The sequence below is a fragment of the Arvicola amphibius genome, chromosome 4, assembly GCF_903992535.2.
Source record: "Arvicola amphibius chromosome 4, mArvAmp1.2, whole genome shotgun sequence".
Classification (NCBI taxonomy): Eukaryota; Metazoa; Chordata; class Mammalia; order Rodentia; family Cricetidae; genus Arvicola; species Arvicola amphibius.
In genome coordinates, this window is record NC_052050.1 from 48,855,798 (window position 1) to 48,881,552 (window position 25,755).

General features: G+C 51.2%; 1 protein-coding gene across 1 annotated transcript in view; it reads left to right on the top strand.

The window, feature by feature from the left end:
* The window catches only part of Pitpnm3 (PITPNM family member 3), a 67,393-nt gene that overhangs the window by 39,725 nt on the left and 1,913 nt on the right, over nt 1–25,755 (top strand). The window contains exons 5-18 of the mRNA XM_042054879.1: nt 4,142–4,218; nt 4,570–4,805; nt 7,609–7,798; nt 8,193–8,315; nt 8,680–8,861; nt 12,116–12,288; nt 13,830–14,000; nt 15,240–15,434; nt 16,224–16,372; nt 17,819–17,935; nt 19,578–19,694; nt 19,987–20,135; nt 20,348–20,497; nt 22,216–22,399. Of these exons, the coding sequence (XP_041910813.1) occupies nt 4,142–4,218; nt 4,570–4,805; nt 7,609–7,798; nt 8,193–8,315; nt 8,680–8,861; nt 12,116–12,288; nt 13,830–14,000; nt 15,240–15,434; nt 16,224–16,372; nt 17,819–17,935; nt 19,578–19,694; nt 19,987–20,135; nt 20,348–20,497; nt 22,216–22,399 (2,213 nt within the window). The remainder of the gene's footprint in view (nt 1–4,141; nt 4,219–4,569; nt 4,806–7,608; nt 7,799–8,192; nt 8,316–8,679; nt 8,862–12,115; nt 12,289–13,829; nt 14,001–15,239; nt 15,435–16,223; nt 16,373–17,818; nt 17,936–19,577; nt 19,695–19,986; nt 20,136–20,347; nt 20,498–22,215; nt 22,400–25,755) is intronic.

The following is a 25,755-nucleotide window of genomic DNA, read 5'->3' on the forward strand; positions in this document are numbered from 1 at the left end:
TTCCATGGGTATTGTGTGGTCCCCAGGGAGCTGACACCAGGCAGATGGAGACTGTGGGAGCTCCTAGGTCTGTGTCACCAGTGAAGATGCAGGATTCAGCCCCTACTTAACCGAGGGCATGGTGCCCGGAAGACAGCAGGACCCTCATGTCTTCCCTGCAAGTTATTTATAGCCTCGCAATGGTAATTTGTAGCAATCACAGCATTTAATCCTGTAATCACACTGCAAGCAGGCACCCAGCCCAGTGAGGTCGGTGAGCCTGCCAGGGCTCAGGGAGGGACTTGGCGGCAGGACAGGGAGTGTGGAGGCAGTAATGTCCTTATCAGCCTCTACCCCATCTTGTCAGCCATGCCCCGCCCCCTGCACCCTGGATGATACGAATAACAATAGCAGCTAACACATTTCACAGGTGTCATAGTCTATGCCTTGTTCAAAAGCCATCACCCATAGGAGCTCACTTATCTCCGCTGTCGCTCCATAGGGAGTTATAGTATCACTGTGGCATTCCTGCACTCCAGATGAGGAAACAGGCTCAGGTCACACAGTTGCTAAGAGTCATGTCTTGAACTCAGGCCTTTTGGTTTCAAAGTCTAGGGTTTTGGAGACGATGGTCTCAGAGGTAGAGATGTCCCGTCTACCTCTGTCCCACCCCTACTATTAGCCTTGGCTCTGCAGACACACACTCTGGGCTCCTCCATGAGCCTGCTCCAGAGGAGCATACGTGCTCAAGAGGCCACACACACAAGACGACTTTTTACTTTGTGTTGGCATTGGCTTCTTTCCCAGACACTCTTCCCCTGGTGACAAAGTTTAGAAAGAAGACTTGGGCAGCACACCCGGACTCTATTCATTAGAGATCCTCTGATTTTTGCCTCTGCAGGGAGGGACAGCCTGCCCCTAGCCGCTTGGAAGGACGGGGCACGTCTGGCTGATTGCCCTCTTCTATGGAGGTGGGGCCCTCTAGCGGGGAGTCCTTGGCCTTTTTTATTCTATGGCTGTCCCAAATGACCTGGGTGAGATGCATGTGAACTACACATTTTAAAATTTACTCATCTGTAAAATGGGGCTAAGAACAAGGGTCACCTAAACTGAGAAGGCAGATGGGGTGATGGGTGAGTTGACCCATGCCAGCCCTTAATAAGGGCTCATTAAAGTGGGCTCATTCCTCTTATCTTTATGGCCGTCCTGTCCTGAATGCAGAATTTAGGCTTCTATTCAGACTCAGGGTCAGGTCTTTTGTAGTTAGAAGAAGAACAGAGGACTAGGGGAAGGGCAGCACTGGCTTCCAATCTCAATACCCCGGATACAGGGGAGAGGAGGATGGTGAGTTCCATGCCAGCCTAGGCTATTTAGGGAAACCTTGTCTCAATAAAAACACAAAACAAAAACAAGAAGCAGGAGTGAGTAAGGCACGTGCCACGCAAGTGTGAGTGCCCGAGTTTGAATCCCCAGAAGTCACATAGAGCTGGACACAGACTCTGTGTCTGTAATTCCAGTGTTCTTACTGCAAGATGGGAAATCAAGACTATAGAATTCTCAGAAGCTTGCACGTGACCATTTCTCAACAAGGTGAGAGATGAGGACCAGTGCCTGAGGCTGTCTTCTGACTGCCACATGCAGGCTATGGCACTTCTGCACATACACGCACGCGTGCACGCGTGCGCACACACACACACATACACACACACACACACACAGAGAGAGAGAGAGAGAGAGAGAGAGAGAGAGAGAGAGAGAGAGAGAGAGAGAGAGAGAGAGAGAGAGAGAGAGAGTCACTTGCTCCTGCTATATAAACTGATGAAAACAGACAGGAGAATTAGAAAACGTGGCAGGCAGAGCCGGGCCTCAGGAACATTTGTCTTAGCCTCTTCCTTAGAAGAGCCAACCTGTCCTATCACCCAGGAAACTATTTTAATCCCCACAGAAGTAGCTCAGAGCTCACAAAGCAGTTGCCTTTAGCCCAGGGTTGTGTTTTAGGAACTGGATAGTTCAGAACTGCTCTTCCCAGCTGAGAACAACTCCTTGTGTAGAATTCTTTGCAGATAGTTCTCACTGGACCAGGCTGGGGAATGGGGAATGTAGTCAGTCCTAGGCTGACTATAAAGTCATGGAAAGGACCTCCACTAACCCTGCAGGGGTGAGAGGGACCTTGGGGAGGATTATCCTCATCTAGAATGGACTTCTGAGCAAGAAGGTGAGTTCCCCATCAACAGAGGCAAGCAAGTGGTTCAGAGTCCAGCTGTGGTTTTGTCGGAACACAGGCAATAGTATCCATCTCCTGGGGAAGGGAGAGGAGGCACGGTGGGCTAGGTGAAGCAAGGACTCTTGGGCAGCAGACATTGTTTATGTAAAGGGAGGCTGTGGGGTATCTGAGATCTCTTTCCATATGAGAGTCTGATTCAGTCTGACCTAATGCAGAGCACGGGGCTTAGATCAAGCATTGGCACATTATTCTGGAAAGATCCAGATAAGTATCTTATGGTTTGAGGGCTGTGAGTTTGTTGTCACCACTGAAGTCAGGCCTGTGGTGTGAAGGCAGCCATAGATGATGCATAAATGGATGAAATGTCTGTGTGCCAAGAAAACTTTATTTACCTAAACAAGTGGCAGATTCTGTCCTTGGCTAGAGACCTCTGTATTCGAGCAGTGGGAGCCCAGGAGCCTGAGAAGCCCTTCCCAGGGGAGGTGTTGGCTTAGGCAGCTAGCGGGAGTGAGGAAAGCACTTCTGAGTGACTCCAAAGTGCCTGCTGGATGCCAAGTGTCATGCCAGACAATGGAACTTCCCTTTCTGAGTGGTCACCTCCCTCTGGACCATAATCCTGTAGTTCAAAGTTTTGCTATCTCACTAAGAACTTCAGCCAGGTTTGATTATTTTATTTATTGTGGTGGAAATGGAAGCCAGGACCTTGTGCATGATAGGCAAGTATGCTCTTACACTCCTAGTCCCAAGGAGATATTTTAAAAAAATACTATTTTTTTTATTAAAAATCATGCTGAGACTAGAGAGTTGACACGGCGGTTAAGAGCATCTGTTCTTGCAGACGATCTGGCAATTATCAGCACCTACATGGTGGCTCTTGGCCCTTTGCAACTCTAGTCCCAGGGAATCTGATATCCTATGCTCCTCTCAACTTTGTGGACAACAGGGACACATGTGTTATACAGATATACATTAAGGCAAAACATTCATAGTCATAAAAAAACCCCCAAGCAACAGCAACAGAAACAGGCTGGTAAAATGGTTCAGCAGGTAAAGGAACTTACCACTAAACCTGATTGATAGCCTGAGATCAGTCCCTGGGATCCACGTGATCAAACGAGAGAACTGATTGCTGGATGCTGTCCTCTGCATGCTTATACAAACAAAATACATAAATAATGTAATAAAAGAAAAATCAGCAACAATCCCTCCAAAAGAAGAAAAACAAAAATAAAAATGGAATTTGTCTAATGAGCGCTGTGCTTGTACAACAGTTAAAGCTGAGAAGTCCTGTCTCTGCCCTCCATCCAAAGCCCGTGAAATATAGTGATATCATTGCTGTCCAAGCCCAATGGCCCGAGATCCAGGGCAGCCAGGCATGTAAGTCCCCATCTCCAGCCAAAAGGTGGAGACCCAGAAACACCATATTCCAAGGCTGACACTGTGCCCCTCCCAACCCTTTTGTTTTGTTCCTCCACAGAAGGGATGGCACCTGCTTACCCCAAGGGCAGAATCTTCTCAACTCAGCTTCTGTGGTTAGAGCACAACCCTCCTGGAAGCCCCTCACAGGCACACCTGGGAGACATAGGCGTCTCTTAGCCTGGTCACATTTAGTCCTGAAACACAGCAGCTCCCCAGCTGTTCTCAAGGGGCATTTGCATCAAGTTCCTGGATGTCATAGGTCTCTAGCACAGCTGCCATTACTGGTGAAATAAGAAGGGCAGCTCTTTCTTAGGACATCCTGTCTTATTTGTGATGGCTGGCCTTCCATTCCCCAGAAGGGCAAGGCTGTTTTGTGTGTGTATACTCCTGAAACAGGGTCCGGACTGGGTGACCCTCCCTAGTTGTAACTCCAGCTTCCCAATAAAGCAGGGCCTCTGCTACACCTATGGGGCATCAGTGCGATGGGCGCCTGCTGCATTCTTTCTGTCCTCTCTGCAGGAGAACTGTATCGGGTGTCCCTAAGAAGACAAAGGTTCCCAGCTCAAGGAAGCATTGAGATCCACGAAGATGGCGAGGTGTGCTGGGTTTTGGAGGCATCCGGTCCATCTGTAGCCAGCATCTTAGGAAGAAGCCTAGGAGGGTAGACAGGCTGCCAAGCCTCCATCCAGTTCTTCTTTGCTCTATGATCCCTGGGTACCTCCCTGTTCTCCGGGCTTCAGGCTCTTCTCGGCACAAGAAGAGTCACTGAAGACTCATCCCATTGTTCTGTTCATCGAGGGTCTGGTCTGGCCCTCCTGGTAGCCTTCTGGAGGCACCAGAGTCCCACAGGGGTCGTGGGGTGTCAGTCATAGTTCCCGTGTCTCTGTCTTTGTGCATTCTGGGGTTCTGCTGCCTCCCTGTCTCTATCCCTGTCATGTCCTTCTCAGGAAGGCTGCTCACAGCGTTCCTGCAAGACGCATGTCCTCCTGCTGGTGCTGCACGGGGGCAACATCCTAGACACCGGTTCTGGTGACCCTTCCTGCAAGGCGGCCGACATTCACACCTTCAGTTCTGTGCTGGAGAAGGTCACGCGTGCCCACTTCCCTGCTGCCCTGGGTCACATCCTCATCAAATTTGTCCCGTGTCCTGCCATCTGCTCAGAGGCTTTCTCACTTGTCTCTAAGTGAGTCATTTCGCCTTGTTTGTACGGTCTGGGTTTGGAGTGGGAGGTGTAAGTGGAGAGGATACCCCTGCCTTGGGAGGCCTGTCTGGTGTCAAATCAGAATTGCTGAGAGCATCATTAGTGGGATATGGTCATTAAGAGTCCTCCATCAGAGACCTGGGAGTGCCAGCTTCCCCATGCTAGCCCATATTCACTTCCTGTGCCTCAGTTTGAATGAAAGAAGAAACAGGCCCCAAGAAGTTTATTCATTTCCCCCAGCTATCCAAGAATGGAGCCAGGAGTCACACCAAGGCAGCCTCCCTCCAGAGACCAGCACTATAGGGATAGGTACTGTAATGAAGGTAGCCCGAGATACAACTAAATACCCAGTCAGGGAAGACTTCCCAGAAGAGAGTTGACTTTAATGTCATAGCGTGGCTAAGTGCATGTCCTCTCTGGGGCCTGGACTTGAATCTTGGATGTGTGACCTTGGGGAATTGTGCCACCTCTTCCTCCCTTAAGTCCCTCTCCTGTAAGATGCTGAGGCTAGTGTGTAGGTGGGACACACGGCAAGTGTCCACATAATGCTGATCTGCCTCTGGCTGCCACACTAGCATCCTCCTAGGGCCAGGGGCATGCTCAGCTTGTTTCCTGAGAGAGAGTGAGATGATGGGGTCCTGTCCTAGCTCACAGCAGAGACCAACTTGTAGGCGGAGGGAGGGAAAGGACGGTATGTCAGAAGCACAGGCTGAACACTAGACTACTTCTTACAAGTGCCGGCACGTCCCTCCCATTGTGGACCCAGGTACCAGTGAGGGGCAGACTCAGAGACCTGGGTCCTATGGGGAAATTCCACCCACCATGCTAGGACTTGAGGGCCCCAGTGCTCTAGAGCCCTGCGTGTTGCTGTTGAAGTAGCTGAAGGTTGGTGCCTGGAGCCGGTTGGACACCTGCTTTCTTTCCTATAGTCTGCAAAATAGTCTTTGTGCACCCGTAGAACCCCCATGGTCTAGACACTGAGCAAATTATTGAGACTGAAGCAGGGAGACCAGACTTTCCTAGACGGGGTAAAAAGGGAGCTGTTGGCACCCCTGCCTCACCGCCCCTCACATGACCTTGGAAAGCCCCTTCTTCAAGTCCCTCCTCCAGGCTTTCTTCCTTGTGTGGAACATACTCAGAGTCCCAAGAGAAGGGGAGCAATGGGCTTAGTTTCAGTCAGATGGGGCTCTGAGCCCAGGGGTTTTGAGCCCAGGGGCTCCAGTGTGGGATGGGCCCCCAGAGCCCTGTCTTTCCCTTCTAGTAGCTCAGGATCTAGCAGGGGCTGGACCATTCCCCATCCTGCTCACTTCCTGACTGGTGCTCAGAGGCTGCAGGTGCCCTCGGGTGGCTCTCCATTAGATATACAAGTCAGGAAGCAGGTTAGGTCTATTGCTTCTTAGCTTAGCCAATTGCCCCAGTATCTGGGGTGATCCATGCCAATTGCCCCCGTATCTGATGTGACGCATGTCACACGCAAGATGTGCAGGCGCCCATGGAGCAGCTGAGTGGGCGGAGCCTTGGAATCTGCTTCCTAGACAAGGGCTTGCTGCGCTCTTGTGTTGTGGGATTTAGGAGCAGCTGAGTGGGTGGCCAGACTCTGGTCCCTCACATTCACAGAAGTCCCAGAGTTAATCTTGCTGGTCCACAATCCATCTCAAAACTCGCCCCCAGGATGGCTGACCTCCTGAGCTGGGCCATCCTTATCTCCAGAAAGACGGATGTCCAGGCCATTTGTGGGGAGAGCAGGAGGGAGCTTACCTCTCCCCCAGGCAGCTCTTGCTAGGGCCATTAATCACCGGTAATCACTGCTGGGAGGGAGCTCCTTCTTGGCTAATTAAAATCTCTCCGGCTGCAATCGAGGCCTGTTTCCTCTAATTTGCGTTAGTTGGAGATGAGAAATGGTTGGTGGGGCCTGCTTTGCACACTGCTAGGACCCTGCCACCTGCTGAGGGTGCCTGAGTCCTGTCCCCTACCCTAGATCCTGCTGGTTCTTAGCCCCATCTGCCCTAGGCTTTGGGCACTCTGGAGCTAGGCATGTGGGGGTAAGGACAGGCTGTTGGCCCTGGGTAGGAAGTTCTCAGACTCCTCTTGTGTCTGTTCTAAAAAGCCAAGGCCAACAGATCATCAGGGTTGGGTGTGCTGGGGGACAGAGGCAATCCAGGTAAGGATGGGAAGACTGGTGGGTCTGAGCTGCCCAGAGAGGGAGGGACTTCCTAATAGGGAGATGGAGGGATGCAGTGGCCTCTGGGAGTGGAGTTCTGTAGGAAAGGCGCCCAGCCCTATCTGCGAAACTTGAAGCACAAGATCTGTCCCTTGGATATAGAACATACTGTCATCCAGGCAGCTATTGTCCCATCCCCTTCACACTAGAGCCATTGTCCCAGCTCCACAACTAATGTGCCCTCACTGGTTCCTCCTCAGGTTCCTCCAAAGCCTTTCTTGAGAGTTTAATTCAGCCCCTTCCTCCTCCAGGAGGTCTACCATGATACCGCTTTCCCACACTGTTCTGTGTTGGCTGATTCTCTAGATTCTTTCAGAATTGGGGTGTTTTTAGGTTCTTGCCAAACAGCATGGCTGTGCCACACAGCAAGACTGGCATGGGCTGGCATGTATGGAGTCAGCACAGCCTTGAATCCTCATCCTTTCCCCCTGTCCCCTCCTTAAAATTTTTCTGCAACTGGACCTAGTGCCCAGGCAGCATGTATGTTCTTCCAAAGAGCCCACAGTCCCATGTCACCCACTTCTTGGTCCTGGCTAGGCTGACTTTGGGTCCCCGTGTCTGCAGCCTGAACCCCTATAGCCACGACGAGGGCTGTCTCAGCGCCAGCCAGGACCACGTTCCCCTGGCTGCCCTTCCCCTGCTGGCCATCTCCTCTCCACAGTACCAGAATGCTGTTGCCACTGTCATTGAGCGAGCCAACCACATCTATGGAGAGTTTCTCAAGTCCTCTGATGGGATTGGCTTCAGTGGGCAGGTAAGAACCTGCTTTCTCCCACTCTGTGTCAGCTGCTGCCTAAAAGAGGGGCTGGGGTCTGCTGCAGGATCAAGGCAGGCTAGAATGGTAGCCTCTGAGATTGGAGGAGCCTTTTGATGGGTTTGGTATTCTCCTTTTACAGACAGAAAAACTGTCCTCATTTGGAGTCCACGATGACCCTTAGCTAGCCTGACTCCTAATCGTGGCCTGACACTCACCTCAGGCTGACCCCAAAGGAAATAGATTATCAAGATGAGCCTACCTTCCATTTGGGTTCTAAGCAACTCCTTAGGACAAATTCCTTATTCTCTCATGGGAACATACCCTGCTCTGACTGGATTCGGGGTGAGAGGGTTGTGGCAGGCAAGCCTGCAGCCCAACTGTGCCTCTGCAGGTGTGTCTCATCGGGGACTGTGTGGGCGGCCTCCTGGCTTTCGATGCCATCTGCTACAGTGCGGGGCCCTCAGGGGACAGTCCTGGCAGCAGCAGCCGGAAGGGGAGCATCAGCAGTACCCAGGTGTGGTCAGGCTGGGGGATGGGAGAGGGCGTGTCCCTGGGTGTCTCTCATAGGAGCAGAGGAGCAGGTGGCTCCCCCAGGGAATGCAGTGCTGGGTTTTCATGTTGGTATTGTGGTGTCTATAATATTGTATGGAAATAGCAAGAACATGTTTAGCGCAGACCAATAAACAGGTCCAGGGGAGGTCTACTAGTATTTGTCTCTCTAGGTGGTTATAAGAGATGGTCTGTGCTTACACGTCCACCCCTCATTACAATGAGCCTTTTGGAAGCATAGTTTCCACATGGGAAGATGGGGTTCATTTATGCCCAGGGGAGGAGGCAGGGCCCCAGGGCCCCTTTGATCGTTATGCTTTCTGCTCAAGGACACCCCTGTGGTGGAGGAGGACTGTGATCTGGCCAGCAGCAAGCGTCTCAGCAAGAGTAACATCGATGTATCCAGTGGAGTGGAGGATGAGGAGCCCAAAAGGCCATTGCCACGGAAACAGAGCGACTCCTCCACCTATGACTGTGAGGCCATCACCCAGCATCACGCTTTCCTCTCAAGGTAACCTTCCCAGCCGCTGCCTTCACAGCTAACAGTATCCATGAGTGTAAGGGCCTTGGTCAGAGTCACCAAGGGGGCCTGTGGCCAGGCAGCCATCCCAGACCCCCTCCCCCCCAGGGGCCCATGGATAGTGGGAATTTTGCCATCACTTGCCATTGGCTCTGCATCCGCACCACAGAATTTCCTGTTTGTCTCCACTCTGTTCAAACCTGCAGATACTGGACATGATCCGTCCCGCCTCTCTGGGCTTCCGTTTCCTCTTCTGTGAAAGGATAGGGTTGCCCAGCTGCTCCTTGGTATAGCTTAGAGAATCTAGAGAGGTCACAGATAGGGGTATACTGGGTGGGGTACCCCAGGGGTTCCTATTTGTTCTTAGAGGAGGGAGTGTTACTCCGCTAGGTCCCAAAGATCCAGGGCCAGCATTCTGCTCGTCCTTCCTCACATCCATGTCATGACAAACCTCATAAACTACTCTTTCACCTTCTAGAAGTAATGGTTGGTGAGCAGCTAAAGGAACCATCTGATCACTGATTCAGGTTGAGAGAATTGAGCATTGAACACGGACCAAATAGGCACAGGGCGGGGCACTTTTCCTCTCCGTTTCTTTCCAGTTCTCCCCTTTCCTCTCCTCTCCACTTTCTTTCACTGGCTCCCTAAGTGATAAGTATCATGGATCATCAAAAGAGTGGTTATTTTTTACATAACTCATGTGTAGTTTTACTTAAAAACAAAGGATCCAGCCTCGTATACTGTGACCTTTCCCTCATATGATTAAAAATACTTGGTAAAGCTTCTTTTTCTTCTTTCTTCTTCTCTCTCTCGTTCTCACTCTCTCTTTCTCTCTCTTGGTAAAGATTCTTTTTTCTTTTTCCTCTCTCTCTCTCTCTCTCTCTCTCTCTCTCTCTCTCTCTCTCTCAAGGCTTTCTCTGTGTAACTACTCTGGCTGTCCTGGAACTCACTTTGTAGATCAGGCTGGCCTCAAACTCACAGAGATCTGCCGCCTCTGCCTCCCGAGTGCTGGGATTAAAGGCATGTGCCACCACAGCCCAGCTGGTAAAGATTGTTAATGCAATATAAATTTGGGTGAATAACTACTTCCTCAATCCCACTAACTGAATATTTTGTGTTTTTCCAGTTCTTTGCACTTATAAAAAGAACTGGACTGGTCATATTTTAAGGAAGATTACTTTAGTTTGTCTTATGTGTGTGTGCCTGCATATGATTGTGCAAATACCTGCAGAGGCTGGAAGACAGCACTGGATCCCCTGGAACTGGAGTTACAGGTGGTTGTGAGCTACCTGATGGTGGCTGCTGGGATCCAGTTCTCTGCAAGAGCGCAATGCTCTTGACCATTGAACCATCTCCTTAGCTCCTAGGCTGGAGATTTTTGTGCATAATCATTAATGTATGTGCTAGACTTACAGTAAAGACCAACCATGGTTGTTTGAAAATATGAACTAGAAAATTCCAGAAGTAAATCAGTTCTAAATTGTAAGTTGTACACTCTACAGAGCAGCATGGTGACGTCTCATGCTGTCCTACTTGGAGTCACTCCTTCGTCCTGCGTATCCTCTCTCTCTGTGCTACTTACCTGTTGATCACTTGGGCAGTCTCAGGTGTTAGATCCACTGTCATGGTACCACAGTGCTTGTGGTCATATGTATGCCCTTGCTTTACTTTGCAATGGTTCCAAAGCGTAAGAGTAAACGATGATGCTGGTAATTCAGATATGACAAAGAGAAGCTGCTGGGTGTCTAAGGGGAAATGTGGAAGTACAGCATTTTTCAAGAGACACATATAACTTTTATTATGTGTATTGCTGTAATTTTACATTTTATTATTAATTCCTCTCTTAATTGTCTATTGTGTAAATTAAACTTTATCCAGGGTGCTTTAAGTATAGGAAAAAGCACCACATGCAAAGGGTTTGGCACTTTGCCACTGAGGTCTTGGGCTATGTTCCTGTGGCTGAGTGGGGACTTCTGTACTTCCTGCACGGGGATCCCAGGAGGTGGAATAGGAGGCAGAATAGGAGGCCGCAGGTTCTGTGGGGCTAAGCTGTGACTGCTAAGGCTCCTCTGTCAGATCAGCCTCACGGTCATGTGCAAAAGAGGGTTGCATTTCTCAACATTTCTGGTTCATCCTTGAAACAGCCTCCAGGAAAGCCCAAATCAGAAGAGTGCCAGACATCGGCCACTTCCAGTAGCAAGCCCAACACAGCCAGGTTGTTGGGTTGTAGTGCAGGAACAGATGGCTGTTTCTCTGGTAACTAAGTAGTTGGCACGTGTTTAGGGACCAGGCTGTACATGAAATATACATAGTTAAGCTTCATCATCATTGACGGAGAGAGCAGAAGGCAGAAGACTGGGTGCCCTGTTTGCCTGCTGGCTCACTCCTGAGGGTGGACCTCTTGCCTGTAGCATTTTAATTGTTTCTTTGAAAGGTTTTTCTCCAGCTTGAGTGTTTTAGATGGGTTGGCTTTCAGAAGTTGGCTGATACATCATGTCATTCCCCTGCCATGTTTTAACCCCTGTACTGTCCCTGGTGCTTGTTGGAAGGCCAGAGAGGCAGCTTTGGCTTCTGTTTATGTTCAGCATCTGTGGCTAAACACAACCTAGACGGGCTCTTGGGATGAGAACATGGGCTCCTGCTCTCTGGCACCTGTCCAGGGGAGTGGGGTGGCCAGATTGTTTGCACCTGTGTCTGCCTGTGGCCTGGAACTCGAGTTATGGTGAAAGCCCTGGTGCTGGCAGTGCCGGCAGCAACCAGGTCCCTGTGCTGGCCAGGATGGGCTCCTCCTGTGGCAAGTGCAGGGGCTTTCAGGGTGGCTGTCAACAAACACCATGGAAGCTTCAGCCTGTCGTGCTCTCAGGTGCTCAGCCAGCTTTCATAAGAAAAGTTGTGGCAGATCCCAGCTACACAGATTGCTTAAACATGGCCTGTGGCTGTCTGACATGGCAGAATAAATCCAGGCGGTAGGAGCAGGTGGCCCACAGAGTCTTTCAGACTCGCCACCTGGCCCTGTGCAGAAAACGTTTGCTCAACTCGGCTCCAGCCAAATGTTGGCTAGGCCTGCGTGGCTAATGCTGAGCGTCTCCAGCCTGTGTGGATGATGTCAACAGTGATCTCTGGTTCTGAGTCCCCTTCCAGCCACAGAGGGTTAGGCACTCTGCCCTCAGAATGCAACTGTGCTGCAGAGTGGACACTCCCACGGTCCTGGCCCTCCTCTGATCTGCCATTCCTCACTCTGGCAGCATCCACTCCAGTGTGCTGAAGGATGAGGCCGAGGTTCCTGCAGCTGGCACGCCCCAGCTCTCTGAGGTCAGCCTGGGTCGCTTTGACTTTGACGTGTCTGACTTCTTCCTCTTTGGCTCACCCCTGGGCTTGGTCCTGGCCATGCGGAGGACAGTGCTGCCTGGGATAGATGGTGGGTATGGTTATTAGGTCAATGGCTCAGGGGCTCAAACTGGTGGAGTGGGAGGGTGGACAGAGTGATGGCGGCAGGGTAGGTGGAGAGAAAGGATAGAAGCTGAGGGAGAGGCCGGGCGGCTTCCCCGGGTGGGGCCAAGGTGAGGCAGCTTGATGGACATCTTTGTCCCTTTCATGTGCCCCTAGATTGCTTGGCTCTCTGTCATGTCCTGCGAGAACATGGGCCACAAGCATTCTCCTTATCACAGCAAATCCTCCCTCCCTCCCCCCCCTCTCCCTGCCTCCCTCCCTCCCTCCCTCCCTTCCCCTTCCCTCCCTCCCCCTCCCCCCCCGTCCCCAGCAAACTTCCTGCAGTCAGTTAGGTCTCAGAACCTTTCTACCCAAACTGGCACTGGTGCCTTTGCCCACAGAGCATCTGAAGCCTAAAGCTCTTGCCAGCACATACAAGGCAGACTTATGATGCCATTTGACCAGCCTGGGCCTTAGGAGAGACTGAAGGCAGAAGTGCAGGCTGTTATTCATTGCTCTCTGCTGAGGCTCTGAAGTGAGGGGCTGAACTGAGGCGAGGCACTCAGTGTTGCAGAGGAGCCTTAGGGTCCCTTAAATGCAGCCCCGACTCAAGCCCTTGACCCAGGACAGGTGGGAGTCAAGGACCTCTATGGCGACACCTGCTGGCCAGTGGTGGAAGTGCTTCACCTGCTCCGCCTAATGCTGAGAGCACCCGATCAGGGGCCTTGGATTGACTTAATATATGGGGGTAGTGACTGAGTGGTGGTGAGAGGGGAAGAAGTACTTCAGTGTGAATACAGTAAATACTAAAAGGAAATGTTACAATAGTAAAAGAAAGGCCTGGGATTCTGAAGAATCGACTGTTTGAGCACAGAGGAGGGAAAGCAGCAAGCTTACCAGGGTGGCAGTATTGGGTACCTACAAAGGTGCCCTTAGGGGGGAGCAGATTGACAAGGCCTTCAATGCCAAACTGGGTGTTTTCTTTCTGAGTAGTGTGATGGCTAGTTTTCTGTGAAACTGACCTAGGCCAGATTCATCTGAGAGGAGGGAACCGAGGGAACCACAACTGAGAGGGTATCTCAAGAAGATTGGCCTGTAGGCAGGACTGTGGGGGCGTTTTTATAACTGATGATTGATGTGGAAGGGCCCAGATCACTGCGGGTGGTCCTGCCCCTGGGTGGGTGGTCCTGGGGTAGATATAAAAGCAAGCTGAGTAAGTCAGTAAGCAGCGCTCCTCCATGGCTTTTGCTTCAGTTCCTGCCTCCAGGTTCCTGCCTTGAGTTCCTGCCCTGACTTCCCCCAGTGATGGAGTGTGACCTGAGAGTTGTAAGATGAACTAAACCCTTTCCTCCCCGAGTTGATTCTAGTCACGGTGTTTGATCACAGCAATAGAAACCCTAACTAAGATTGGTAGCAAGGACCCAGGGGAGGTTCTTGAACAGGAGATAAGGCTACTCAAGGCCGCACTCCAGGGAGCCCTTTGGAGCCTTTAGAAAGGGCTTCTGCATGTGTCTTCTCCCACTCACCCAGGTTTCCAGATGCGGCCTGCGTGTAGCCAGGTCTACAGCTTCTTCCACTGTGCGGATCCCTCTGCCTCACGGCTTGAGCCACTGCTGGAGCCCAAGTTCCACCTGGTGCCTCCCGTCAGCGTGCCTCGCTACCAGAGGTTCCCCCTGGGTGACGGACAGTCTCTCCTGCTCGGTAGGTCCTGGGGCTGTGACACCGTGCTGAGTTGGAGACTGGTGGGTTCTGGGAATGTTCTTTCTGGTTCAGCCTCTCAAGTTGTCAGCTGTCGGGTGGCTCATGGGAGCAGGGCTGTGCTGTTAGAGGAGTGGGCAGGAAGCCAGCTGGCTTCAATGCTCTAGAGTAGCTGCTTATGCCAAAGACCTGCTCTGTGCCAGGCATCGTGGTGCCAGGGCTCTTCTCACCCCACACCCTGCCAGGCTCCTATTTGAGCTTCAGTGGCTAAGGATGGGATAATGGTGGGGTTGTTGACTCTGAAGAGCAAGTTAAAGGCACATTCCCAGTGCCCACCATGTACCCTGCAAAGATACATCAGGAAGTGTGTCATCCTGGTAGGCTTCATGGAAGAGGTAGCCTTTGGCCAGGGCCTAGAGAAGAGGTGTGTTTGGAGAGGTAGAGAGGCATTGGAGGGGCAATAAGAGCAGGGCAGGAGGGTTTAGAGAAGGACCAGGGGCTTCTAGGTTCAAAGGGAGTATGTGTGTGACTGAGGATGTGGCCAAAGGCAGACCTGGAATGAACAGTCAGGCACTTGTCAATCAGAGTCTTGGCTCCATAGCTCCCTATCGCCATTGAGGAACTCCAGCCTAATCCTTTTCAAAGGTCTGAGCCAGAGATGAGGGAATGCTATTCCTGGGACTCACTTCAGGGTTAAAACTTACCCTTCCTGTTCTTCATCTCAAAGGGATATATTTGTCTAGCACTTCCATGACGAAGCAAGGCTCCAAAGTTCTCTTCTGCTACCTTAAATATTCCCTCTGAAAAGGGGATCCTCCAACCTCAGGGGTCTCTTCCCCCATGACCCCAGCTTGTAGGCTGGAGTCATTTTCATCTACTTTCACCTCAGCCATATGCCTCTGTGGGTCAGGGAAGGAATTTGATGAGAGAGGACATTGATAGACTTCACATCATGACCTCAACTTGGCCTTAGGGCCCAGCTCCCAGGTTTCCCTGCAGCTTTGGGGAGATAGGGTGATGTTGCGATCCTCATTCATGTCTATATTACTCCCAGTTTAATAAAAGGTGAGACTGTTAATGTACTATGATGGTGTGTGGGGGGAGCAGGGGGTGCTGGTGTTCTGTTAGACCTGGGCCAGCTGCTTTGTATTTCTAGTCTCTTGCCCAGCATAGGGCTGGCACTAAGTAAGCCACTCTGTTGGAGACTCGATGTTCACCCTGACCTTGCAATTCCCCCTCCAGCTGATGCCCTGCACACCCACAGTCCCCTATTCCTGGAGGGCAGCTCCCGGGGAAGCCCCCCGCTTCTGGATGCCTCTGCCTCGCCCCCTCAGGCCCCAAGATTCCAGCGACCAGGACGGAGGCTAAGCGAAGGCAGCTCCCATAGCGACAGTTCAGAGTCCTCGGACAGCCTGGCACCTATGGGAGCCTCCCGCAGTGAGTGAGGTCCTTTTGGGGCCCAGACTGCATTTGAGGGACCTGGGTGGTGGTGGGTCTGCAGTAGCGCTTCTGTGGGTGGTATTTTGTGCTGGGAGGAGCTGTGGAAGAAGTCATGGGACACTCCTGTCTTTGGGAAAAGGGTTGGGGACGGTGGCATGTGAAGTGGTGGAGGGAGGACTGATTTGGTTTCCCACTGAGTCATCACTGCTTCCCTAGACTAAGCTCTGACCTAGGTTAGAGCCCCAAATGTACCAGGTAGGGCGATGCTTCCCTCCATCCCCACACTCAGCGCTGTGTGTTAAGCCCAAGCCACATGCTAGCCCAACACTGACAGCTAAGCCTCATTTCCAACCTTTGAGTCAGAGTTCTGATCTTTGAACGGAGCTTTGACCTCTGACCAAGGTCCACTGAATTTTGAGCTCAAACATAGCCTTGACCTTTGACCCTATTCATGCCTCTCTGATCTCTTGATCGTGCATTGTGCCCTGACCTCTGCAGGCACAGACTGATTCCTCACCTTGGAGAGAGCCCCTGGGAGCTTACTATGGAGCTGCACCGGGGGTTCAACTATGGCCGTCTCTGAGGGCCTGGTCCTTCTCCTTGTGACCAGCTGGGAGCCCTCGTCTTAGTGGAGGGTGATTAGAAGGGCTGGTGAAAGGGCAGGACTCCCCTCCCCAGCTCATTCAGGGCAGGTGCTGTGGCCCCAAGCTTGTTGGCACATCTCCACTGAGCCTGTGCCTGCTGGCTTTTGGCCATTCTGTCCTCATCTCCTTCTTGGCCCCACAGTCACAGCCAAGTGGTGGGGAACCAAGAGGATTGACTATGCCCTGTACTGCCCTGATGTCCTCACCGCCTTCCCCACTGTGGCCCTACCCCACCTCTTCCACGCCAGCTACTGGGAGTCTACCGATGTGGTTGCCTTCATCCTAAGACAGGTACTGTGGCTCCCTTACTGGGCCCAGCCTGTTGGCCTCTTTGGGGGGAATCCCAGGGTCCCGGGGTCCCGTGGAGCAGCTGGCCTCTATCTGACAGTGTTGAGAAAGCACTGGGACATTGAAGCAAAAGTGACAGGTCAGAGAAGAACGCCAACTCTCTAGGTAATTAAGTGATGTGTCAACATGGAGGCTGGAGAAATGCATGCTGGGCTCTGTGGGTCTCAGTGTCTTTGTCTTTAAAAAGGAATGGCAGGAAGGTCAGAACTTGGAGGTAGGAAGGCATAGAGTTGGAGGCAGTTCTAAAGGTCTGGTGTGGTTTTACCTGGGTATGGCGGGGATGTGAGCAAGAACAAGCTTTCTATCAGCTGACTCTTGCTCTGAGAAGGAAGCTTTGGGGCTATTGTTAGGGGATCCAAGGGAGGAGGCTCAGAGTCCTTGGGAAGCAGAGATAGCATCAGAACCCCACCAGGACATGAAAGCTTGAACTAGGTGCCAAGGGGTCATGACACGTGGATTCTAGTGACCATTTTGAGCTGAAGGAAGGAGCCAGATAAGTAGTCCTGTCTTCCCATCAAATAACCATGGAACTTTGGCAGAGCAGGGCTGGGCTGGGGTAATCAAGGCTGTGCTTCTGAGGGGCGAGACTCATGGTAGGTGCTGGGGGTAGTGAGTTTGGAGCTTGGAGAAATTATCAAGACTGGAAATGAACAGGTGAAAATTCATCATGACACCAACGGTGTCACCACAGAAAGCAGTTTAAAGACCAGTTTAGAGCTCCCCAGGGACACAAGGATGACCCATCTGAAAGGGTGGAGGAGGGGATCCCCATAGGTTGGAGGAGAACCTGTAACAAGTAGGCAGGTGTGGTGGAAGTTCCAAGGACATAGCGAAGTGGCTTCAGTGGAGTTCTGGGGACAGGGCAGAGGAGAGGAGGTAGATGATGGAGTGACGGAGTCTCGTGGAGACTTGGTGCTATGGACAAGGCATGAGGGTCTCCAGTGAGAGGACATGCTCAGATGAGATGACCAGTAGTAGGCATTTTGGGATGTTAAAGAGAATGGCCCAGCTGAAAAGATCTAGATCAGAGAAGGGAGCGCTGCTGAAGCAAAGGCCTCGAGGAAGAAACAGGGCTGAGTCAGGGCTCCAGCTGGCCTTAGGCAAAGGTCACCCGCAATAGAGGAGGGGAGGCAGAGAACAAATGAATGCTAGTTAGGAAGCTCCAAGATTCAGACATGAATGTCAGAGGCTGCCCCCAAAACACAGCTACCAAGGAGACATTTCTCTGGTTCCAGCTGTCCAGACAGGTAGGGATGGAGACAACTCCCAGGGCCCCAGCAGGGTCCAGGCGATGTCATTGGGTGGCCAGAAGTAGGGCTTGGCTGGCTACTGTCCCGGGAGGCAGAAGGTTGAGAACATGCTCCCAAGCCCCGCCTCGCTTGTGGCTAGGTGATGCGTTATGAGAGTGCAAGTGTGAAGGAGAGCACTGGCCTGGACCCCACGGCTCTGAGCCCCACTAACCCCCGGGAGAAGTGGCTGCGCAAGCGGACCCAGGTCAAGTTGCGGGTAAGAGCTTGCTGCAGTTGTGTTTGTTGGACGGGTGACCTCGAGAGTCTGGGCAGCCGTATACCAGATAAGAACTCTGGCTTCCTGGTAGAGCCCTTCTCCATTGCTGTTGGCCTGAGTGCTTGTAAGAGGGAGCAGCTGTGAGTTCATCTCCCACAGTCGGGCTCCACCTGGAAGTCCAGGGCTCTGGGGATGGTAAAAGCAGGGTGGTTGTGGAATGATTCCTCCATGCCAGGCTCCTGGAGACATGGATTTGACATAGATCATCTTGCCTGTGCCCCAGGTTTCTCAGCCGTTGTAGGGATGGGGGCCATCCTTGCCGCAACAGGATGTCCCTACACGTCAGGTTGAAGGTGGCTAGGATTGCCAGGGCAGACCACACTAGGCTTCTCTAAAGATGGGGCTCCTCTGTAGGGTACTGGGGGATAGAGAGGAGTTTGGGAGGCATTCATTCATGCATTCTCTCGGTCAACTGCCATCACCGCCTACTCTGTCTTGGAGCTGCACATCATTCCAGAGTATGAAAAACAGCGCTGCTCTGGTGAGCAAAGAACGTCAAGCGTGGATCCTAAAAACAGTCCTGGAAGGCAGAGTGACTAATGCTTCGTGAATCAATGTTTTTGTGCATGGACATACGCAAAATTACACACCACATAGGTGGATGTAATTCACCTGTCACACAATCCAGTGCTAAATAATATATTCACAGCTGCATGCCAACCCAACCACAGGCAGTTTTAGAACTTTTTTGTCACCTCATAAAGGAAACCCCTTTCTCTGCAGCTCTTTTCCCCTTCCTGCTGCCCTGGGCTCCTCCCAGAGTAGCCAAGCAGTCAGTCATCTAGTGTTGGTCTCTGTAGTTTCGCCTGTTTTCGACATTTCGTGTATCTGAAGTCACATGTGTGTTTATATCTTCCTTCTTTCACTTAGCATGTTTCCAAGGTTCACCCATGTTGTGCCATGCATAGCATCTCATCTCCTTTTCCTGACTGGATTCTATTCTACTGTACCCATGTATTCTGTCTATCCAGTTGTCAGCTGATAGGCATTTGGGTTGTTTTTACCTGTTGGCTATTTTGAATAGTACTGCTTTACATACTCATCTACGCAGTTTGTGGGCATATATACACATACATACATAAATGCATATATATATACATACATACATAAATACATATATATGTATATATATGCAGTTTGTGGACATATATTTTTATTTTGGGGGATATAGATGAGGAGTGGTAATTCTACACTTAATCTCCTGAGGAACCACTGTGCTGCTTTCCACAGTGGCTACCCCATTGTAGACATGGTAGATGGCTCTTTATGCAGAAGAAAGACCCAAAGGTGACTGGGTAGTTTCCAGCCCAGGAACCTAAAAATGAACGACAGGTTGTAAAGGCCAGTTGTCACCTCAGGAGGTGTGCAGACTCAAGAGCATGGGGTTCGCCTCGGTGGGCAGCTGAAGAAGCAGTTTTGGTAGCTCAGTCTGCTTCTGGAATCCTAGTGCAGGCAGCTCATGGATGCCTGACTCAGCTGGGCCATAGCCCAGAAGTCACCCTTTCAAGGCTTTCATGATATAAAGCAAGAGTGAGCTTTGTCTGCAAAGGCTGAGCCGGGCCGTTTCTTTCTGTCCTTGCAGAATGTCACTGCGAACCACCGTGCCAATGATGTAATTGCTGCTGAAGATGGCCCCCAGGTCCTGGTGGGGCGCTTCATGTATGGTCCTCTTGACATGGTGGCTCTGACTGGAGAGAAGGTACCAAGGGTTGAGCATCTCCTTGGCTCACCTGTATCACATGGCTCATAGTATCATGGACAGAAAGGGAAATAGAAGAACGATGTTGGAACACAAAGCAGGGAGCCCTTTCCCGGCCTGGCAGACCAACGAAGGATAAGGGGAACTTGGTATCTCCAAGGAGGTGGGGAAGCCAGTGTGGCCGCCACATGGAGGGAGGGTTATAGGAACCTCTAGGATACGGCAGGCAGGAACCTGTGCCCAGGAGTCCTTGAGCCTTTAGCAAGTCCCTCGCTTCCTTCACTGCCTGCAGGTGGACATCCTAGTGATGACAGAGCCATCATCAGGCCGCTGGGTCCACCTGGACACAGAGATCACCAACAACAGTGGCAGGATCACATACAATGTGCCGCGGCCCCGGCGCCTGGGGGTTGGTGTCTACCCTGTAAAGATGGTGGTCAGGTAGGACCAGGGTGTGTGTGAGGATCTCATGATGGACTTTTGGGGTGGCTCTTCCATCCAAGCTTGGCTGGAAGACAGAGTTTATTTCTGTTTACATGGAGACAGGAAAAGGGAAGTGGCTACTAGCCATGGTATCAGGAGGCACCACCAGGAACCTGGCCTCAGACTGATTGATTTCAGCTGTAGGCTGACCTCAGGCTGATACCTTTCAGGGGTGACCAGACCTGTGCCATGAGCTACCTCACAGTGCTGCCCCGAGGCATGGAGTGTGTTGTGTTCAGTATTGATGGATCCTTTGCGGCCAGCGTGTCTATCATGGGAAGCGACCCTAAGGTCCGGCCAGGTGCAGTGGATGTTGTTCGGTGAGTGTCACCTCCCCTAAGGAAGGTGCTTCCCCAGGGCAGGAGCCAGCAGATTGGAGGAAGTGCTAATTAGTTGTCCCCTTCATCCCCAAACCAGCTTTCTCTAGGACTTCTGTAGGTCTCGGGGCCTAGGCACTGCCAAGTTCTGGCTTTACCTCCTGTAGCTATTCACTGGGAGTCTCTGGGGAGATCAGTCCCTTTTGTAGACTTTAGCTCATTCATTTGTCCCTCCCTCCTCGTCTCTTCTCCTGGGCATCCTTTCATCTTTTCCCTGAGGTCAGCTCCAGACTCCAGGCTCTGGTTTGGGCTCTGCTGTAAAGATTGCTGCTGGTGGGGGAATCTGAGACCAGCGGAGGAAAATAAACCAGGGATGAGAAATAGTCATTGGTGACGATAGAAGCTCAGACCCCAAGAATGGACAGAAATGGGGACACCTGGAGTTTGGGGCAGCTGGGGTAGGGATTGCCCTGCCTTGCTCAGGGAGAGAAGCTGGGCTGACTTTGAGGCTCTGGAAAGACAGCTGTCTCCGGCTGCTTTCTGGCCCTGTTGGGGAGGTCCTGCATAGCCCACTGAAAGGATCCCATGGGGGCTGCGCTCTCTCCCTCTGTGGCTCTACCCTCCTTCACCACGGTGCTGCCACACCTTGCTGGCTGTCAGCTGCTTTCTATGAGTCTGACACAGACTCTGCCTCTCTGGAGGTCGTTCTGGGAGCCCCCAGCATCCTTGTAACACCTACACTGCACATTTTCACATCTTCCCAGGTGGTCAGGTTATTGCCTGGATTTAGAAAGCCCAATCTATGGCAGCAGGTGGATGGCTAGTGCCACAAAAATACCTACCCAGATCTGGGCTCATCTGTACCTTGGGCCATCCATGGAAAACAGTAAAGAACTGATTCTACCTGGGAAGTGAGAATTTCCTGGAAGAGGGATCCTGAAGGATGAAGATGTAGATAGGCAGGCTGTCTAGGGGAGGGTCCTGAGCCAAGAGCACAGGGTTTGTACAGGCAGAGCAGCCCTGTGTGGATAGGGAGGTTCTACTCATCAGAGTGCAGTCCAAGAGTAGAGGGAAGTATTTAAATATGGGACCCAGGGGTGGTTTCAGGAAAAGGAGCAATAGCTTTGGGTTTGTGGTTTACAGAAATTGCCAGGAAACAGTCAAGGATGATAATGAAACCAACTTTGCCAGGTAGACTATGCCAGTCGGGTTTGGGATTAATGCCTTTATCCTTGGAATAACCCCATGAGGTGTTTGGATGATTAACCCTGTCTTACAGATGGGGAAAGTAAACACACACACACACACGAGAGAGAGAGACTAGTTCAAAGTTACACAAGGTCAGATCTGAGTGGGAGAACAAGAGGGAAAGTGGTCACCAACGACTTTTGTAGTGGCTTATGGGAAAGATGGGGTGGAACTAAGGACCAGTCACTGAAGGTGGGCACAAGGCCTCTGGCCTGGGAGTACTGCAAGCTTTCTTGTTAGTGGAGAAGGCCAAAGTAGGAGAGGTAAAGGTGAGGAACCAGGTAGGGCCAGTTCTCATAGGCCATCTGGAAGAAATGTACCACTATTCACCCACCTGGAGCGGGAGGGAGGACTTGAGAGTCCTCTTACCACTACCTATCGCTTCTCCAGAGGGCAGCAGCAGCCAGGACAGGTATTTGGGCAGTGGGCGGCCTGCAGGGGCCGAGCTGGACCCAGCAATGCCATCTCACCAGGCACTGGCAGGACCTGGGCTACATGATCCTTTACATCACGGGGCGGCCGGACATGCAGAAGCAGCGGGTAGTGTCGTGGCTGTCCCAGCACAACTTCCCACAGGGCATGATCTTCTTCTCGGATGGATTGGTGCACGACCCGCTGAGGCAGAAGGCCATCTTCCTTCGCAACCTCATGCAGGAGGTGAGTGTGGAACCGGGGAGGGACTGCGGCCACACCCACGCGAGCGCCCCAAGGCAGCTGGCTGGCCTTTATTAGCCAGAGAGGAGTTAATTCTGGACCCTCTGCAAGCTCCTTCCCTTTTCAGGCCCAAGGGGTTGGGCATCTGGATCCTCTGCTGGTGAAGGGAGGGGAGGCACGTATTTTTGTTGGCAGAGTGTGTTCCTCTCACGGGACCATCTTAATAGAGCTAAGAGGCAGGTGTTATCTTCATTGACAGATATTCACACTTTATCTTCTCCTGACTCCAAGATCTAAATCCTTGTCTCTACATCTGGTTATTCCTTCAGTAGATATCTCAGTGCCTATTGAGACAGTTCAGGCTTTGTTGTGTTTCTAGTTGCTGGGTGCTGGCGTTTCTAGCCCGATTTCCTGAATCTGTCGCCTAGAGCTGTGATTCTCCAGCTGCACTTAGGAATCCTTAAAAAAAGGCAAATTCCTAGGTTCAGAAACTCTGAGTTTCTGCTCAGGCAGCAGAGAGAGAGAGAGAGAGGAGAGATACAGAGACTGACTTGCAGATGAAAAGCAGGAGTAGACAAATGAAAATTATACGAGTTCAAATTTCAGTGTCCATAAATAAAGTTTTATTGGCACACAGCCAAGCTCATCTGTTTATGTATTGTCTGTGGCTGCCTTTACGATGCAGTGAAAGAGCCGAGTCGAGCTGCTGTGGCAGAGCTCAAAGCCTAAAATATTTACTGTTTGGCTTTTCAAAGAAAAAGTCTGCCAATCGCTGATCTAGAGAAAGAAAGGCATGCAAATTGACAATTAGTGGTGTGTGGCAGAAAAAGGGCAATATTGGCAAACAGAGGAGAAAGGACCTAGGTTTGCCCGGGAAAGCTGAGTGACTTCTAGTAGGTAATAACTTCCGGGCTTAGTCTTGATCTAGGAGTGTGAGTTGTCAGGTAGACAATGAAACGCCATTTGCTGGGCCTGGGGAAATACAAAGACAGACGTGAGCTCAAGCTTTATTTGAGACTAGCTCTGTGGGAGGATGCATGTGCCATGCTGGTTTATGGAACCTCTCGAAGAGGTTGAGGCAAGGGGGGGTTTGAAAAGGTAATGATGGAGGAGGACGACAAAATGTGTCCTAAGACAATAACTGTTCAGCTGTAATAATAACAATGACGACCTCAGTCTGAGCGTGCAGACAGTTGCCGAGCAAATGTTCTTGGAGAAGTCATGCTTGTGTGAGATTGCTGTGACCTCTTAAAACTTAATTTTATCTTTTAGATCAGGTAACCCTGTGCAACCCCGGCTGGCCTCAAACTCACTGACATTCATCTGCCTCTTCCTCCCAAGTGCTGGGATTAAGGGTGTGTGTCACCATATCTGGACATTGCGTTTTTGTGTAAGGTTGCGGTCCTGGTAGATTTTCTGTGTGTGTGTGTGTGTGTGTGTGTGTATGTGTGTGTGTGTGTGTGTGTATGTGTGTGTATAAGAGAGAGAGAGAGAGAGAGAGAGAGAGAGAGAGAGAGAGAGAGAGAGAGAGAGATTATCAGGCCATCACAAGTGTGAATACCTCCTTTATAAACTCTTGATTTTGTGTTTTTGATGGTGTTGACCCAAGTGATTCCATTATGATTTTGACAACTTTCGCCAGATGCAAAGGTGCAGGGGTGAGAAATAGCCTAGGCTGTTCTCAGAACTGAAGCAATACAGGGTGGGGGTAATGCAGACAGGGTCAGATCAAGAACAGATGGGAAATGAGATCCTAGAGCTCACTAGGGACCCAAACTTGCTAGGTTTAGAAACCCTAGAAACCAGATCAAGATCTTGGGCTCTCTGCTGCAGGCAGTGTGGAGCAATGGGGGAGTTTGGAATAGGGCAGTGGCAGCATCTAGTTTGGGCTGTAGGAAGATCCATCTGGGAACTCACCGGAAAACACAGTGGCAAAGTGAAGAAGGGAGGGTAGTTAGGAGGCTGTTACCCCAGCAAGAAGAGTAGAATCCAGACAGTCAGACAGTAGCTATGCTATGAAGAGAAAGGCATGCACAGCCAGAAGATTGAGCAGTTGGCATTGCCAGGACTTGGGAATGGTTGATTCATGGGCAAGGTACTCTCAGTTGTCCTATTGCATGACCAAGAGAGATCAAGGTGGCATTGGGCGCTTATTTGTGTTGTTCAAGATGTGTCTCCAGGATCTGGGGCAGTGGTGACACACAGTAGGTGCTCAGCAAGTTCTAGTTGCATGAATACATAAATGAATAAACGGATGAAATGGGAAGGGATTCAGGAGAAGGATCAGGCAGGGCGAAGATGAGGTCAGGTGTGCACACTGAAAGGGCCATGGATCATGAGCCATGTGAATCCCAGTGCATGGATCAGGGCAGTAGCCTGGGCTGTAGGCAGAGACTGGAGCCCTGGATATGAGTCAGTGGAGCTGCATGGGGGCAGGGCAGGCACCACCCAGGGATGGATGGAGCTAGGTGAAGTTGTGCTGTGTTTCTAGGAGCAGGGTGAAAGCCAGCTGAGAACAGGGAGAACAGTTGGGGAGGAAGAGGCCAGGGCAGGGAGGGTTTCAAGCAACAGACCCTTTCTCGTGGAAGTGGGACAGTGACAGCTGTCTGCTAGCTGAAGCCTGACCAGTGGATGGCCTTGGTAAGAAAAGGACACCTCTGAAAGCCAAGGGGATAGAAAGGTGGGGTCCAGAGGGAAGGCGGGTCTCAACCTGGAGCAGGTTGTAAGGGTGGGTGGCAACAGGCTCTCCATGTGGACAGTGTGTTCATCACCTTTCTGTCTTGAGACAGAAACCTGAGAAATTGACCTGAGGGAGGAAAGTTTTTTTTTTTTTTTTTTTTTTGCTCATGGTTTCAGAGGTGTCCGTCTGTGGTCTGCTAGCTCCATTGCTGTAGGCCTGAGGTGGAAGTAAAATATACTGGTGGGAGCGGGTGGCAGAAGAAAGCTGCTTGCCTCATGGTGGCCAGGAAGCAGAGCAAGCCAGCAGAAAGTGTCCTCTAACTTTACCTAAGTCCATTCATCTGTGAACTTGTCAATGGCTCAACCCCGTTAATGAAATCAGTACACATTAACTAGTTACTTCTCAATGGCATCACGAGCTGGAGACCAGGATTACTGCACACGTGCCTGTAGGGCTCACCTCATATTTGAACCATAGTTGGCGGTATCATCCTAGTGATGACAGTGCATTGAAAGGAGAGAAACTGTAGCTCAGACTTAAGTCCCCTGTCCTAGTTGGGGTTGCTATTGCTGTGATGAAGCACCGTGACCAAAAGCAAGTTGAGGAGGAAAGGGTTTATCCTGCTTACACTTCCATATTGTAATTCACCACTGAAGGAAGTCAGGATAGGAATTCAAAC